The following is a 16,558-nucleotide window of genomic DNA, read 5'->3' as shown; positions in this document are numbered from 1 at the left end:
TTTTTCTATATTTATTCCACTTATGGGAATCCCCTTTTCTCTGCATAAAAACTTCCTCCTCATTGATTTATTGTATCCTTAGGGCCTGAGTTAGAAATTATAACATTAATAGGAGATATTTGTTCTAATATTTCCTGATACCCTGTAGTGGTTGCTAAGTTATACAGCTATTTCAAAATACAGATTCATAAATGCCTTTAAAATATTCTCTGCAGCTGGAATCTTTTGCAATAGTTTATGTTGCAGAGTGTGCATACCATCTTGGGAATAAGTCCCATTGGACTCAGTGGGAACATCTACAGAGTAGATATTATTGAATTGCACCTTAAGTCCCTAAATTGAAATTCATTTCAAAGAGAGCTGGGAGGTCCCAGTCCTGAGCGGTTGCCTAGGAACCTCTGTCTAAAAAGTTTAGGTCACAAAAATGACATTTGCTGATGAATTTTGCCATTTGTTTCAGGGCAACTGATGATATAGAGGTGTAGGGCAAGATAAAGAGATCAGTAGCAAAGGTATTATCTTCTGAAAGAAACAATTCTTTAAAGCAAATAACATCCAGTCAAGAGACAGGGCATTTGCTGCCTTGTCTTCCCCTCTCATTCTCAGAAATATTGCTTTATGTTAGACAAGCCTGACAACAGCCTGACCTATTGCATTTGTCAGCGTTGGAGAACTCCTCTGTTAAAGGCATAGGTGAAATGTAGCTGTTACACAAAAAAGGACATTCCTCTGATTTCATTTCCCAGATTCTTGTTGCTCTTTGCACATAATGGTATCCTGCCTGTTAATATCTCAGTGAGTGTAGATGGGGGAAAAATGTGTTCTGAACAGTTGCTGTTGGCAAAACAGAATTGTTCATCGTGCATTGATTTGATTTGCAGAAAGGGCTTGTAGGCTGTGAAATCAAAGACATCTGACACTTCCCATCTTTTTATATTTAAAACAGAGTTCCACGTGCCTGATCTGTCAGGCAGCCATGTGTACACATGTGCACATGTTCAAAAATATACACTCTGTTGTCACTTGAGCAACACTTTTAGATAGCTTCGGTAATTTAAAACAACCAAAATTCAAAAAAAAAATCTCAAAGATGTATGTCATGTTTTGTCTTTTTTAATTATTATTTATTTTTCCAGCCTTGTTTCAGTGAACAGAAGAAAACTAGTAATCTTGAGGCTTATGTGAAATGGTTCAATAGACTCTGCTATCTTGTAGCAACAGAAATTTGCATGGTAAGTCAGATCCTGTTATACTGATGGCATGATTATGATATTTTGAAAGCATATTTTGAAAGGTTTTTTCTTCTCTCATTAAAAATAATTGTTTGAGCGAGTTTATCTTTTTTTAAATGAATAAAAGCTTTAAGTTTGCATGCATTTCACAGAAATTTTGCAGTAAATCTCAAGCGAAGAGCAGGCTATCGATGCAGTGGCAAAGCAATCATTTTGGTATAGTGGAGGGGGGCGGGCGGAATGATTAAGAGGCCAGGGATCAAATTTAGCCATTGAGTGACATTCCTGCAGCTCACACTCCACAAAGAAGGTTAGCCCAAGGCAAAGAAAGGAACAGATCTAGGTCAAAAATTAAATTTGATTTTAAGGTTAAATTTATTTAAAATATAAATCCAACCTATATGATTACTCATGTGTTATTATTATTACTGTTAATATTATTTAAATTTAGATGCTGCCCAACTCTCAGTGACCATGGGTGGTTACAAATAAAAAACATTAAAAAACAAGAAAAAAATGCAGTGATAGACAACAATGAAGAGTGAAAATGGGAAGGATGAGAGAAAAATGGACAGAAACAAGAGAAGCTCACAAAGTCCAAACAAGGGTTCACACTCACACTTGCCAAAGGCCTGGGTGAAAAACCAGATTTTCAAGGCCCTTCAAAACATCAGCAGGGTGAATTCAGGGAGAAGCTCATTCTAGAGAGCAGAATTTTTCTCTATTATCTTTTAGTGAAGTTGGGGGGATGTCTGAGATGTTTTCAGCCCCTTTCCCACTAATCTGGGTTTCTGCAATCTTTATCTGCTGGTTGCCTTAATATTAGATCTTCCTTCCCTTCATCGAGGTCATCCTTTTTGCTCTCTGTAGAAGGTACACTTCCAGGAGCCCAATAGATGGCATTGTTTAATTGACAATCAAATTGACCAGGCAGATACTATGGGAGAGAGACAGTCCTTAAGTAGGTGAGGCCTAGGCCATGTGAGGCTTTATAAGGTAACAACCAGCACCTTGAATGGCACCCTGAAGCAGGCTAGCAACCAATGCATAAGTGTTACATGGGCATACCAGAGCATGCTGAGTACCATCCACATTGTTACATTCTGGACCAGCTGAAACTTCCGTGTGTCTTCAAGGGCAGCTCCCCGTACAGCATATTGCAGTAGTCAAGCCACGAGGTAAATAGGACATGAGTAACTATCTGAAAAGTCCCTGGTCTAGAAAAGTGAACAATTGACATATCAGATGAAGATATGGAAAGCTGCCATCCGCTCATTGAACAGGAGCTCCTGTTCATTAATGGTGAAATAGAACCCCATATAACACGTACATTGGAGAAAAAATGAACTTATTTGTGGTCTGCAGAACTAAGGCAGACATTGAGGATGCCTTTACTGTCTTTATCTATTTAATTCAAGCCTGTTAAAAATTATAATAGCTGTCATTGCACTAGTAATTTGCTAGACAGAATATTTCTGGAATTAATTGTCTTTTGCATGCACATTTGTCAGATCAGTGGTGAAGATTTTTTTTTTTAAAAGGTATACTAGGCTTTTGTCACTGTCTAATGAGAATTTTGATTCCTATAGCTGCCAGGAGTGAGTGCCAATAATCAAAATGATTGGATGAGATTATCCAACATGCTAAACTGTTGGATTGAGCAGTAAAAATAGGGCATTTCCTATTTATGGCGTGATGACATTTCAATCATTTTTTACATTTGCTTGTTTATTTACAGCCTGCCAAAAAGAAACAGAGGGCACAAGTCATCGAATTCTTCATTGATGTCGCTCGGGAGTGCTTTAATATAGGGAACTTTAATTCACTGATGGCAATCATCTGTAAGTGTGCCAATGTCATTTCTGTATGACTTTAAGGATATTCAACAATTATTCTGTGTATTAAAGTTCTCCTCCATTGGTCATCTTCTTTCCCTCCAGCTGGGATGAACATGAGTCCAGTATCCAGGCTAAAGAAGACCTGGTCAAAAGTGAAAACAGCCAAGTTTTTTATTCTTGAGGTAATATGTTGAGAATTGCACATTTGTTGAGACTTGAATGTTCATAACCAAGGTTCATGTGATTAAATGGAATTTTCATACCGTGTTCAGATTCTTGACACAGAAATTCCAGAATGGAAAAGTTCTCATAGAAGAGTAAATTCATTTCAATTCAGATACAGCCACAAAATAAAGGAGGAACAAGCCACCAAACAAAATTAGGAAGCATTCTACATGCATCCTTGGGAATTTATTCCATAAAAACATTATAGACTTAAGGAGAGAGAATAAAAGGAGATAACAGAAAGTGACTGACCTGCAAGGGGGGGGGATCAAGTCATCTTCTCAGTTCACCTGTGGCATTTAGTCTTTATATCAAGTTGTAAAACTCTGTGATGGAAAGATAATACCAGCCTTTATCTGACTCGAGAATTTACACATGGGCCTTCTCTCTTCACATCCCACCCCCTCTATTTCAGCACCAGATGGATCCTACTGGCAATTTTTACAACTACAGGACTGCCTTAAGGGGAGCTGCTCATCGGTCCCTAACAGCACACAGCAACAGGGAAAAGGTAACTATTCTTATCATAACTATAAACATTTTACATGCCACCTCCAGTAGTTTACCCTCGCCCTGTGAAGGGAGTGAGGCTGAAAAACAGCTGCTTGTGATAAAACATGGGCTTCTACTTGGATGCGTCCAATTTTAGTCTTGCATTCTAACTACCACATAATAGTGGGATTTTATCGAGAGTGGGAGTTACAATACCACACGCTCATGAAATCCTTTCTTCTCTTAAGTCTTCAGTTATTTCACAAGCCCTTTTCACACATTGTATACAGAATCATGATAAAATTGACACCAGGGTCATATAGTTAGGTCTGCCTCCAAGTTCTGCCATTCCTTCCACTCCTGTTACCAGAGGGATTTTTGCACTTACTATTTAGAACTGATGATGAAAATAGCAAGGACAGAAAGGTTGGTGCAGTGTGAGTGTTCCTGCTCACTTCGATCCTTCCTACCTTTGCCTTCTAACTGGAAGTCGGTCAGCATTCTGCTTTAGTATGTGCAGATGTTCATTCTCTCTGCCTTACTGAAGATATGTCATCAGTCTTTCATGTATATTATTCTAATTATTCCCCTCATTTCAGCCCTGAGCTACAAATATTCTTTATTTAAAAGATTCTTTGCAATATGCTGTATATTCTCCATGTTAGTGCCTCTCCACTACTTTCCTGTACATTTATATAACTGAGAAAATGAATGTTTGCTCAATGTCTAGGGAGATTCTCAATCATCCAGGTCATGGTTGTCCCAACGGTGCTTTTTCCAAAAGGCAATGGGACTTTCTCGGTTTTTCCCTTTGAACGTGTTTCACTTCTTATCTGAACTGAAGAAGCTTCTTGGATGACAAATGAAATGTTTTCAGATGAAAAAGCCAAGAAAGTCCAATTGCCTTTTGGAAAAAGCACCTTTGGGAAAGTGTGCTAAGTGTATTTCAGAAAACATAAAACATAGATAGTGGTGATTGAAAGATTTGAGAAAGACACTAGTGCATAATAATAATAATAATATAACAACAATAATATAACAACAACAACAACAACAACAACAATAATAATAATAATAATAATAATAATAATAATAATAATAATAATAATAATAATAGTAATAAAGTTGGAAGGGACCTTGGAGGTCTTCTAGTCTAATCCCCTGCTCAGGCAGGAAACCCTATACCATTTCAGACAAGTGGCTGTCAAGTCTCTTCTTAAAAACTTCCAGTGTTGGAGCATTTACTGCTTCTGCAGGTTCTTCCATTGATTAATTGTTCTGTCAGGAAGTTTCTCCTTAGTTCTAGGTTGCTTCTCTCTTTGATCAGTTTCCATCTATTGTTTCTTGTCCTGCCTTCGGGTGCTTTGGAGAATAGCTTGACTCCCTCTTTGTGGCAACCCCTGAGATATTGGAACACTGCTATCATGTCACCCCTAACATGCTGTCTAGATTGATCAGTACTGAGATCAGGCAGTTTCACATGAACAATTCCTATACACAGGATATCTTAGGGACAATTAAAGGAAGCTGAAATAAATTGTATGTTTGTCGTGTGTGTGTGTGTGTGCGTGCACGAGTATACTTTCAAGTCAATGTTGAGTCCTGGCAGCTACTTGGATAAGTTCCTGCAGTTCTCTTTGTAAAAGTTTGGGAGTGCTTTGTCATTGCCTGCTTCCTAGGACTGACAGAGAATGACTGGCCCAGAGTCACCCAGCTAGCTTTGTTTTAAGGTAGGATTTGAATTCACAGTCTCCCAGTTTCTAGTCTGGTACCTTAACACTACACCAAACTGGCTATGTTTTATTTAGAGACATTGAATGTGTAAAACATTTCTCCTTCCATTAAGAAAAGCTCTGAAGATGTCAAACATGTAGAATTACAAGACTGTCATATAACTAAAACCAGCACTGCTTGTTCCTTTGTGATTATCCCAAGCATGCCATTTTGGGCTAGTGGTTAAGGCACCAGGATAGAAACCAGGAGATTGTGCCTTAACCTTGAAAGCCAGATGGGTGACCTTGGGCCACTCTCTCTCTTTTAGCCCAACTCACCTCACAGGGTTGTTGTTGTAAGAAAAATAGGAGGAGGAAGGAGTATTAGGTATGTTTGCCGCCTTGAATTATTTATAAAAATAATAAGGATGAGATAAAAATAAATATCTTGCCAAGAAAACTGTGTTCATGTATACCTTTATGTGAGGATTTATTTAAAGTTTTGCTAAGGAGCTACCACTAAACCATAATAGGTAGGTTCAGGTATCATTCTAAGTAAAAATGAATTAAGTTGTATGATTACTTAATACTATGTGTGAATCAGGTATATAGCTTCCAACATCCCTCATCATTCAACATGCTACAATGGGAGGATGAAATTTGGAAACTAATAACATCTGTGAGCAGATATTTTTACCCCTTTCTAAAATGTTATTACATCTTAGAAGAATGCAGTAGACAATATCTGTATCCGTGCTGTGAAAAACATTATAAAATGTTATGATTACTTATTTAAGGGCAATCTTATTCATTGCTGATCCTGTAGCCAAATTCCATTCTTGTTCTTTTGAAGGATGTGTATAAAATAGGGTGCTTAGATTTGTTGGTTTGTTTGTTTATCAAAGAACAAAGAAAACATAATATTTTTTCTGCATTTCTTAAGTTAGGCAGTGACTAATTAAAAAAAAAAACCTGTTAAAAATTGTCAGAGTAGACGCTTGGAGTTGTGAACTGCCAGAAGCAAGATCTGTATGGACAAAGATAAAGAGAGTGTAAGAGACAATCTGCTATTTGAATGGAAACATATATATCATGAAGTGAATTATTTTAGGCAAATGAAAGAGATGAATATCTTAACACTTTAACTGACAAGCTTATTTGCCTTGCAAATCTTCAACACATTCAAGCATGTGCCATTCACATCCATTGCATTCTGAAGGAGCGTTATCAATTCATCAACTCCTGGTGAATTTAATTTGGGACACCGAGAATAAAGGAAGCTAAATGGAAAAACCAAAATGATGTCATAGAATCTTGGCTATCAATGTTTTTTGGAGGTTGGCATCCATCCCTTTACAGTTCTACTATTTATATCAACATACATTTGATGTGAGTCAGTTAAAAAGCAGTAGGAATTTATAGAACCAGTGTATGAAAAAAAGAAGTAATAAAGGGCAGCATGGAGATAGATGAACTCAGTGTGACAGAAATAAAATCCAAACTGCTCTCAATTAAAAATGGTTGTATTAGCATATTGAAAACAGAGAGAATTAGCAACATTTTTCAGAGAAACTAATTAAGGGTAAATAGCTAGAGCAGCTTGTGTGGGATGATCCAGTTACCCTGGGCACACAGATACAAGAGACTTCATTGAAAATGTAATTTGATGTTTGGGAAAATCAAACATTTGAGATTTATATTTTCAGTCAGCGAAAACATAATCTTGAGCATTATTTCAGTCCTCTGAAGTCATCAGTCAATCAACAGACAAAAAGAAGGAAAGTGAAAGGAAATGAAAGCACCAAAATAAGGTGCCATAAAAAGGGATTGGTGGAGTATGAACATTATGCCTCTCAGAGTTTTATAAAACAAGGAATCTATTCTTTCCTGCTGCTGGAAAAAAAATCTATCTTATCTCACATGATTTTAGAGTCACAAAAAGGTCACGATGGATGGATGGGCTCATGCAGGGAACAGCAGTCCAGTAGATATTTTGGTCTTGAACCTTGTAGCTCTGAAGGTTAAGATCAACAATCGGAACTGAATTCAAAAACTTACTGAGTCCATGGAGAGTTGTTGGTCGTCTTATTGGGAGCTGATGGATATAAATTAATGTAACTTTTGGTAAATAAAGGATCCAACATCAGTGTATAATGCAGTCATTGTAGGGTTTAGCCTTTTGTGCTTCCTACATACTTTCTTCCTACTCTCTAAAAACCTCTTTAACCCAGATGGATAGAAATGGCGCACCAGCAAATTTTCACATCTGCTTCTCTGATGTTAAAACAGAAAACAGGAAGGTCATCTTCCACAATATTTCATTATGCATTTCCACCACAGTTTTGCTCCACCAGAGTCAACTTTGAAATCTGTTTATCTCCCAATATTTTAGGGAGCTAAGTCAGCCTTCTGTGGTGTGAAATTTCCATTAGACACTCCATGAACTCTGCTTCAGGATAATATTTGCATTGGCCAGTAGGCACAGAGGCTACACACAGAGCATAATCTCTAAAAAGGTCCAAAAGATTATCAGTGGAATTTTCTTGTAGCTTTTTCAGGAGCTTTAACTTTTATACAGGACTTCATTGCAGCTAATTGTTACCCATGCAGTAATTAGCAAGTGTATAAATATAGAATGGATACTTGTGTCCTGTTATTGCTCTGCAGTTTGTGATAACATATTTCATTTTCTCTTTTACAGTATTTTAGGGTCAAACTTTTACTAGCAAGAATATAATTGGAAGAGAAACAATGTGATTTATTTATTATGTTCATCCCAAAGAAGGCAAATTGCTTTTCTTCTTTTTCAGAATCAAAGTAGAGAAAGAATTATAAGAAACTTGAAGATGTATCTGAATGAGTGACTTATTTATTATGGATTCTGGAGATTTGATTGACAGCATTCCAGTTTTTTTTCACCAGTGATTGAAATTGTGATAAAACAGACTTGGGAGAAGAACATAATGCTTTCAGTCTCTCAATTTCAAGTGTAGCTAATTTCATTGCAGGACAGTATGAATGATTTCTTCCTCTTCCCTAGCATAGATAGGAAAACCATTTGCCCGATCATTTGATCTCTGATCTCAGATTTTCATATTAAACAAATGTAAGACTCCCCCACCCTCTTCTCTTATTCCTTTCCTAATCTTCAGCATATTTCATCAGACTAAGCTGACAAATATTGCTACTGATTGTATGTGTGTACAGACACACAACCACACATACAGTATATAAAATTGTATTTTCTAAGGTGCTAGATTAGAAGTCAAGGGACTGCAAGCTCTAATCTTCCTAAAGTCACAGAAGCCAGCTGGGTGACTTTCAGACATTCGTGAACCAACTCACCTCACAGGGTTATTGTTGGGAAAATAGGAGGAGGGAACATTATGTACACTGTCTTAATTTGCACAAGATAAGCAGACATAAATCTAATGATGGATGGATGGATAGGAGGGAGGGAGGGAGGGAGGGAGGAAGGAAGGAAGGAAGGAAGGAAGGAAGGAAGGAAGGAAGGAAGGAAGGAAGGAAGGAAGGAAGGAAGGAAGGAAGGAAGGAAGGAAGGAAGGAAGCTTTATTAATAATACCTCTTCCGGATAATCTTCTATGAAAATAGCCTTTTCTGTGCCATAATGAATAGCCTAGTATTCAAAATGCACTGGGTGTTGGACTGCATCTTTATACTCCTTTGCACTGATTTCTACATGAGTTTATCCACTCAAAATTATGCAGAGGAGTTATAGTTAGAGGAGCTCCAAATTTAAGATGAAATGATACATGTAGAGGATAATATAATATAACCCAAGTAAACCCATGTTGTTTCACTTGATTTCATTGGTGTTGATCCATGACAAAATCAAGCCCCGTATAAAACACATTTTATCCATGGGTGCCAGTGTTGTAACAAAAACGAACATATTTTATTCATATGATTGGAATTTCTGCTGTGTGCATCATAGGCTTTTGTGACAAATATCTATCCCATATGTTTGCTAAGGGGGATTAATTGTAAATGTTTACTTGGCTTTGTAGATCTCTCTGCAAATTGTTGATATTCACTAAAGTCACATTAAATCTTTCCTTTGCATAAAATGATCTTATTTACCTATAAATACTATCCTATTAAACAATAATACTTAATCAGTCAAACACCTGTAATGTATTTAGTCTTTGTGGAATTATTATACCTGTGTTTGTGTCCATTGCCTTTGTGTGTGCAGAGAAGATTAGTTCTGCCCTGCAGATATTTTATGGAACCACTAGGCCTAACTCACATTACTGTTTGTTCATTAGAATTGAAAAGTTAATCTCTTTACTTTGTATGAATGAACTGTTTTTTTGTGCATCAATAATAGAACGGTGGAGACAATTGTTATGCCATTCTCTTCACAGATTGTAATCCCCTTCTTCAGCCTTCTGATCAAAGATATTTATTTTTTGAACGAGGGATGTGCAAACCGCCTTCCAAATGGGCATGTCAACTTTGAAGTAAGCACAGCAAGTATTATTTATCGCAGCAAATGTTTTCTGAGTCATGGTGCTTTTGTTTCCTGGTAAAGAAACAAAAGCAGTTGTTATATAAAAAGAGATCTTTGCAACCTTATTTCAAGATTTTTTTTTCAAAGCACAAATGCATTGCATATGCGCAAGGCCTACACTCTGAGAGTTAGCTACACAACAGGATTTTCTCAGACCCTTTTTCTACCTTTAAAAAATATCCCCTAAAGATCAAGGGAACCTGTTCATGTGATAGAAGAGAATGTAGTCAGAGGCAGAAACATTGATTTACATTACCTACAAAAATATATTTTGCTCCTTATAGGGCTCTTTAGCTCCCCCCTCTTCTCCGCAGCTGTTTCCTGCTCTGGTTATCAGACAGGGCCTGATTTCTTCCAGTAAAAATTTGCAGGGAAGAATCACAGCAAATTATACCTTCCATCTTATTGCTTAAGAAAATGAGGTATTTGGGAGAGGATTATGAGGTGGAAAACAGCAGTAGCTGCCCTGCAGAGCAGTTGGGATGGAAATTAGCTGCTGTGGCAATTTGCAGAGTTGGGAACATCCCCCCCCCCAAAAAAAACCCCAGGGGCAGAGATTTAAGGGACAATCTTGTTTGCAGAAGTCACTTGAGAACAATACATGTAATTGACAGTTTGTGCTCCTGCATATGTTATACCTATAGAATATAAGTATTTAATTTTTAAATAATATTTTACAAGTTCAAACTGAACGAAGCATCCCTAGAATAAAGCTTTGCATCAGTATTCACTACCAAAACTACTCTAAATTCCAAGGATTGTGTTAAAACAATAGGCCTAATCAGGTTAAAAATGTCAGATGAATTTATTATTCTTTGCTTCATGATTATGTATTAACACCAATGACTATTTAAGAATAATTAATCTGTCTAATTAATATGTATGATAAATGATTATTCAAATAGGACTATTTGTGGTGAATTTCAGTTATTGTTATTGTTTATGTTTTTTATATTGATGACTGAACTTTCATATATACGTTTATAACGCTCATATTTATTGTGCATTTACTTAGTCTTTACTAAGAATTTAGGCATTACTGTCAAGTAAGAGGTAATAGTAAAGAAATTAAAGAAGGGTTCTATTTGGAATTAATGTATTGTTATAATTATGTCAGTCCTTAGCTATATGGATATGTTGTAGAAGAACTTAATCTTAATTGGTGAGATGCCTAATTTTAGAAGGCTGCCAAAATAGTCTCACAGCAAATTTATGTAAAGAACAAAACCTGTTGAATTCCAAATCAGAGAATTTCATTAAAACTGCAAATTAATGTATTTTATCCCATATTACAGAAATATAGAAAAGCTTCTGGGAGGATCACATACTCCCATTTTTTTCAGACGTTATCAGATTAAGATTGGAGTATTCTGAAGCCGCAGTCATAATTTTACTGGAATATTATTTTCTTTGATCTAAACATCTCTTTTTAAAATTGATACAGAAATTCTTGGAACTGGCTAAACAAGTGGGAGAATTCATAACATGGAAACAAGTTGAATGTCCATTTGAACGTGATGATAACATAATCCACTATTTACATACCGCCCCTATATTTAGCGAAGATGGTAAGAACACCCTGATTTCATGAATTTGCTATTTGCTACTGACATTATTCTGTATGATTGACTAAAAATATGTTTTTGAGAATGTGCTCTTGTAGAAATCAACATTGTCTACAATTGGTAGGGATTAGGGTGATTATGGAGGACATCTTTTTATAGTCAATCATTCCACAAAGCAATAGACCTGATGGCCTTACTGTGCTAGTGTTGCACAATATGCAAACAAATCTATTGTTTTGCAAATCATGTTTGTGATGGCTTCAGGCACAGAAATTAGAGGCCAACTCCCAGCAAAGGAAGATTTACTTTTTGTGCTATGCTTGGAAAAAAAAACACCTAAAGTTATTTTGGATGCAGTTAATCATGCCCATTTGTTATGGAGCTTTTGTCTGATTTTTTTTCCTATCCACTTGATAGATCATGTTACTCTGTGTCCTTTCATAATAAATTAATTCAGTCATATCCAATTATCCTCATGTCAGAGATGAGGCTGGATGAATTAACTCTGCCTACAGGCTTTTATAGACTTTGGGTGTGTTTCTGACCTTTGCACTTTTAAACAAAAGTCCTTAAAACTCATTCACAAAAATTATGTGAAACATTTGGGATATTATTGGTTATAGATAAGTTCAGAATACAGCAAGGAAAAAAAATCATTTGAGACCCATAAGAACCCATCAGAACTTAAATGAACAAATGAAATAATTACACCTGGTCCTGTAAAAGAGAAAGATTCAGATTATTCTGAAAGTTTTTGCATTCTGGAGTGACAAAGGGCACTTCAGCAGATGGGCCAGTCATTTTATGCATTGAGTTTTGGGTCTGATAAAGTGGAACTTTTGGACAGGCACGGAAATACAGGTATTTTTTGGGGGGGGGGGGTTCCAAAATCTGAAAGGCTATGAAGCAATAAATGTACTAGTTCTGTTTTAATGTAAGGGAAGATGCTAATGTAGTTGTTTCTGCCTAGTAAGTAAGCCGTTATTGGGTAGAATGGGTAGAATGAGGACGAGGGGGGACACGATAGCAGTGTTCCAATATCTCAGGGGCTGCCACAAAGAAGAGGGAGTCAAGCTATTCTCCAAGGTGCCTGAAGGCAGGACAAGAAGCAACGGATGGAAACTAATCAAGGAGAGAAGCAACCTAGAACTAAGGAGAAACTTCCTGACAGTTAGAACAATTAACCAGTGGAACAACCTGCCTCCAGAAGCGGTGAATGCTCTAACACTGGAAGTTTTTAAGAAGAGACTGGACAGCTATGTGTCCGAAATGGTATAGGGTTTCCTGCCTGAGCAGGGGGTTGGACTCGATGACCTCCAAGGTCCCTTCCAACTTTTTCATCATCATCATCATCATCATCATCATCATCATCATCATCATCATCATCATCATCATTATTATTATTATTATTATTTATTAATAATAATAATATGGAAAGAAGCAAATTTTGATGCAACCTTACAGAGAGATCTTAATGCATTTATAATCACTGTTAAGATTGGAAGCCACTGCTTTAAAACCTTTCCCTTTTTTTACTTCTCTCTTTTTATTTCTTCTTCACCTGCTTGTTTTTCTTTATTTTTATTTTAGCTTAAAATTTGTACTGTTTTAATTCTGTTGAAAACCTCATTAATAAAAATTATATATGTATGTACGTTACAAGGCCTTAACTCAGGGGTCTTCAAACTTGGCCCTTTTATGACTTGTGGACTTCGACTCCCAGAATTCCTCAGCCAGCGTTCTGGGAGTTGAACTCCACAAGTCATAAAAGGGCCAAGTTTGAAGACCCCTGCCTTAACTGGTGTAATGGTATATAGAAAAGACCTGGAGAGACAGGACCAAAGAGATATTGCTTTGGGAACAGTCATATAAAAGACTGCACAGACCTCAGCTGCATAGTAGGGGATGCTCAGCAGGGACCATCCCTGGGTTTTCAGACTATACAGGTGACTCTGGGAAAATTTTACTTTCAAACTTGCACAATTGATGTCAGCCTTGCCAGGTGGACCAGAGAGGAAGTATGACCAGATAAACTAATTCTGTTTTATTGTAAAGCTACGTTAACAATATCTTTAGAACAGAATACATTAAGAGAATTCAGAAGGATTTGTGAACAAGAAAGTTGGCCTGGCTGCACAGATTGTTTCCTTACTTTTAATGCGTTTTATGTTTTGTTTTGTGAGACTGTTAATCTTTTAGCTGCTACTAGTAATTCAGTAATGGATTTGTATTCTTTCTCATCCCAATCCCATTTTCTTAGGTTTGTATTTGGCTTCCTATGAAAGTGAAAGTCCAGAAAACCAAACAGAAAAAGAGAGATGGAAAAATCTAAGGTATTTACACTTTTAATCCAAGCTAAAATTTCTTATTGGTGTAGAAAAGATGGATAACATACTGAAAAGGTTATCTTCTCTCTACCCATAAATAACTACACACTTGGCTAGAAATAAAAGGCTACGATAGGAACTAAAAGATCTTTGCGCACAAGCAAATGTAATGATTGCATGATTTATTGCAATCTTTGTTCATTGTTATTTTTATTGCTATCTTTCTTCATAACACATGCCTAAACATACCTACTAAGTATGGTAAGAGTCATTTTGGACACATAAATGAGGCCCATGGATGAGGCAGGGTGGAAATTTTAATTTTTCTGGAGAAAGACTGAGGTTTTCTTTGACTTTTTCTTTGCTTATCCTTTTTATAGCCTAGACTTTTCATGTATTTTCCACTTCAAAATGTTAGGTGTCTGAGCTACTAGTTTTCTTTGATCATAAGAACAATAACTGGAGGTCCAGTTAGAACAGGGGTGTCAAACTGCCGGCCCACAGGCCGGATGCATCACGCAGAAGCCGCGCCCACCTCAGCTCCGGCAAGGGGAAAAAAGTCACAATACATCGTGACACGTCATGTGATGCGGTGAGTTTAACACCCCTGAGTTAGAGCTACTACGATACAAAAAAAGGAAGCTTAAGGCCTATGTAGCTGGAGCAACAAATGGACTACTGGACAATGCTGTTTCCTCACTGAACCTCCTATTAAGAAGAGACATTTCCCATTACAAGCCAGAAGATAAAAAAAAAACCTATTATTGTTGGTTTATGAAATTAATGGTGGAAATTTGAGGGTCAGAATGGTGAATTAATTAAGGTGTTGAAATAAGGGGCTCTTGGTGCTCTCTGAACTTGGTTGTTTTCTTGCAGACATTTCATTACCCAAACTAGGTAGCCTCATTAGTAAGGATGATAATAAGGAATGGGGTTTGCTCTGAATTTATATTCTAGTGGCAACATCAAACCTCACTTCTTACTAGCACTGCTGATGTTACCTATTTGGATAATAAAATGTCTGCAAGAAAACAACCAGACTCAGAGAGCACCAAGGACTCTTCATTTCAATCCTGAGCTACAAATATTCTCCTTTATTGGTGTTGAAATGGGACCAGGAAAACTCCAGGACCACCCCTAACCATGGAAGCTCAGTAGGTGACATACTGTCAGGGCAACCCATATCACAAGGATTTTGGGGTGTGGAAAAAGTGGGGGAAGCAGTGCTATGTATGCCTCTTTGAGATTCTAGAGGGAAAGTATATTATAATATACAATCTGACAAGCAAGACGGGCAAGTATGAATAAAATAAAATTATTTAGTATGAGCAAAATAGCTATCGAAGGTACTTGAGAGATAAGATCAGAAGGTTATTTTACTTATTTATTGCTTTTGTAAGGCCATCTAAATTCCAAATTATTCCGGGTGTCATATTATATTAAAAACAGTTAAAATGATAAAGAAGAACAATAGGCATCCAGCAGCAGCAATAAAATCGTAATCCACATATTCTCAGAAGGGGCCCATCACATTCCCTAGCTCAGGACTTGAGGGAAAAAAAGGGGGGGGGATTAACGGAAAAAGCAGCATTTGAATTTTCAAAGCCCTAGATAACTACTGCTGCGGAGTTTTATTTATTTTCTTCTTAGAGACATTTATTTAATGGAGCAAGGGAACTGGGCATGCTGCAAAGCAGTGTCACATTCCTGGACCCTCATGAACCCAATAGTTATCCCAGGAAAAGCCTTTGCCAGCTGTTTTGTAAAAAAATATATCTTGAACTTGCCTTGTTATCTTCAAGCTGTATTTATTTATTTACTTATTTATTTATTTAAGAAAATTTATATGGCTGCCCAACTCACTCTCAATGCCTCCAGGCAGCTTACAAAGATGACCCATTTGATAATGTGTTAAGATAACATGATCAGAGAAAATAGTATAATAGAAAGTGAGTTTTTTTATACATAATTATTCTCAACTAATTGTTTGGTTTCATGACCTTGCAATGTAGTTACCCATTGTGATGAGAATGTACACTGATTGCTGTGATTCCTGCCTTGAATTGCTGTTTTCCTTTATAAATCTGGCATTGCCAGCACTTAGAAGAGTGAGGCCAAATTAATTCTAAATAACTTTATGCTGTATTTGTCCCCCCCCTTTTTTTTTACTGCTTTCATTTTTTTGTTTTGTAGGTCAACTATCTTAGGAAAGACTTGAAGACAAGAATCTATAAATATACCAGGACAAACTAACTCAGCAAAACTACTTTGCACTATGGATTCCAAAGATGCCTATTTGGGATTTAGAATATTTTATTCTTTATTTTTGTGTGCATTGGGGGGCTCTCTAATGTGATTAACTGGATTCATCAGAAAGACTCAAGTGAGTAGTCTTTTTACTGCACACAGTGTTGCTACAGCCAATATGGAACCCTATAGTGAAAAGCCAGTAGATGGTTTGATCTTGACTTTATCAGAACCAAGTCCTTATTGCTATTTAAACTTGACTTATTAAATGAACAAGAAAAAGCAAGAAAAGTCACAGTGCTGCAATCCAAAACAGTCTCCACGGAAGAGTACAGGGTTTGTAATCTCAGAAGCAGGGTGTATCTGATAGTAATTCAAAGAGAAC

General features: G+C 36.8%; 1 protein-coding gene across 1 annotated transcript; it reads left to right on the top strand.

The window, feature by feature from the left end:
• Positions 1-1,136: 1,136 nt before the first annotated feature.
• On the top strand, positions 1,137-16,144 carry LOC107296273 (ras-GEF domain-containing family member 1C; the record flags this gene model as incomplete). The annotated part of the gene is made up of 8 exons (XM_015825619.1): positions 1,137-1,232; positions 2,971-3,073; positions 3,173-3,252; positions 3,711-3,806; positions 9,889-9,984; positions 11,479-11,602; positions 13,860-13,932; positions 16,120-16,144. Coding segments are annotated over 8 exons (693 nt in total), but the record flags the coding sequence as incomplete, so codon positions are not given.
• Positions 16,145-16,558: the final 414 nt, after the last annotated feature.

The sequence above is a fragment of the Protobothrops mucrosquamatus genome, unplaced genomic scaffold, assembly GCF_001527695.2.
Source record: "Protobothrops mucrosquamatus isolate PMUCROS unplaced genomic scaffold, P.Mucros_1.0 scaffold2725, whole genome shotgun sequence".
NCBI lineage: Eukaryota > Metazoa > Chordata > Lepidosauria > Squamata > Viperidae > Protobothrops > Protobothrops mucrosquamatus.
This window is presented reverse-complemented; position numbering and strand designations above follow the sequence as displayed.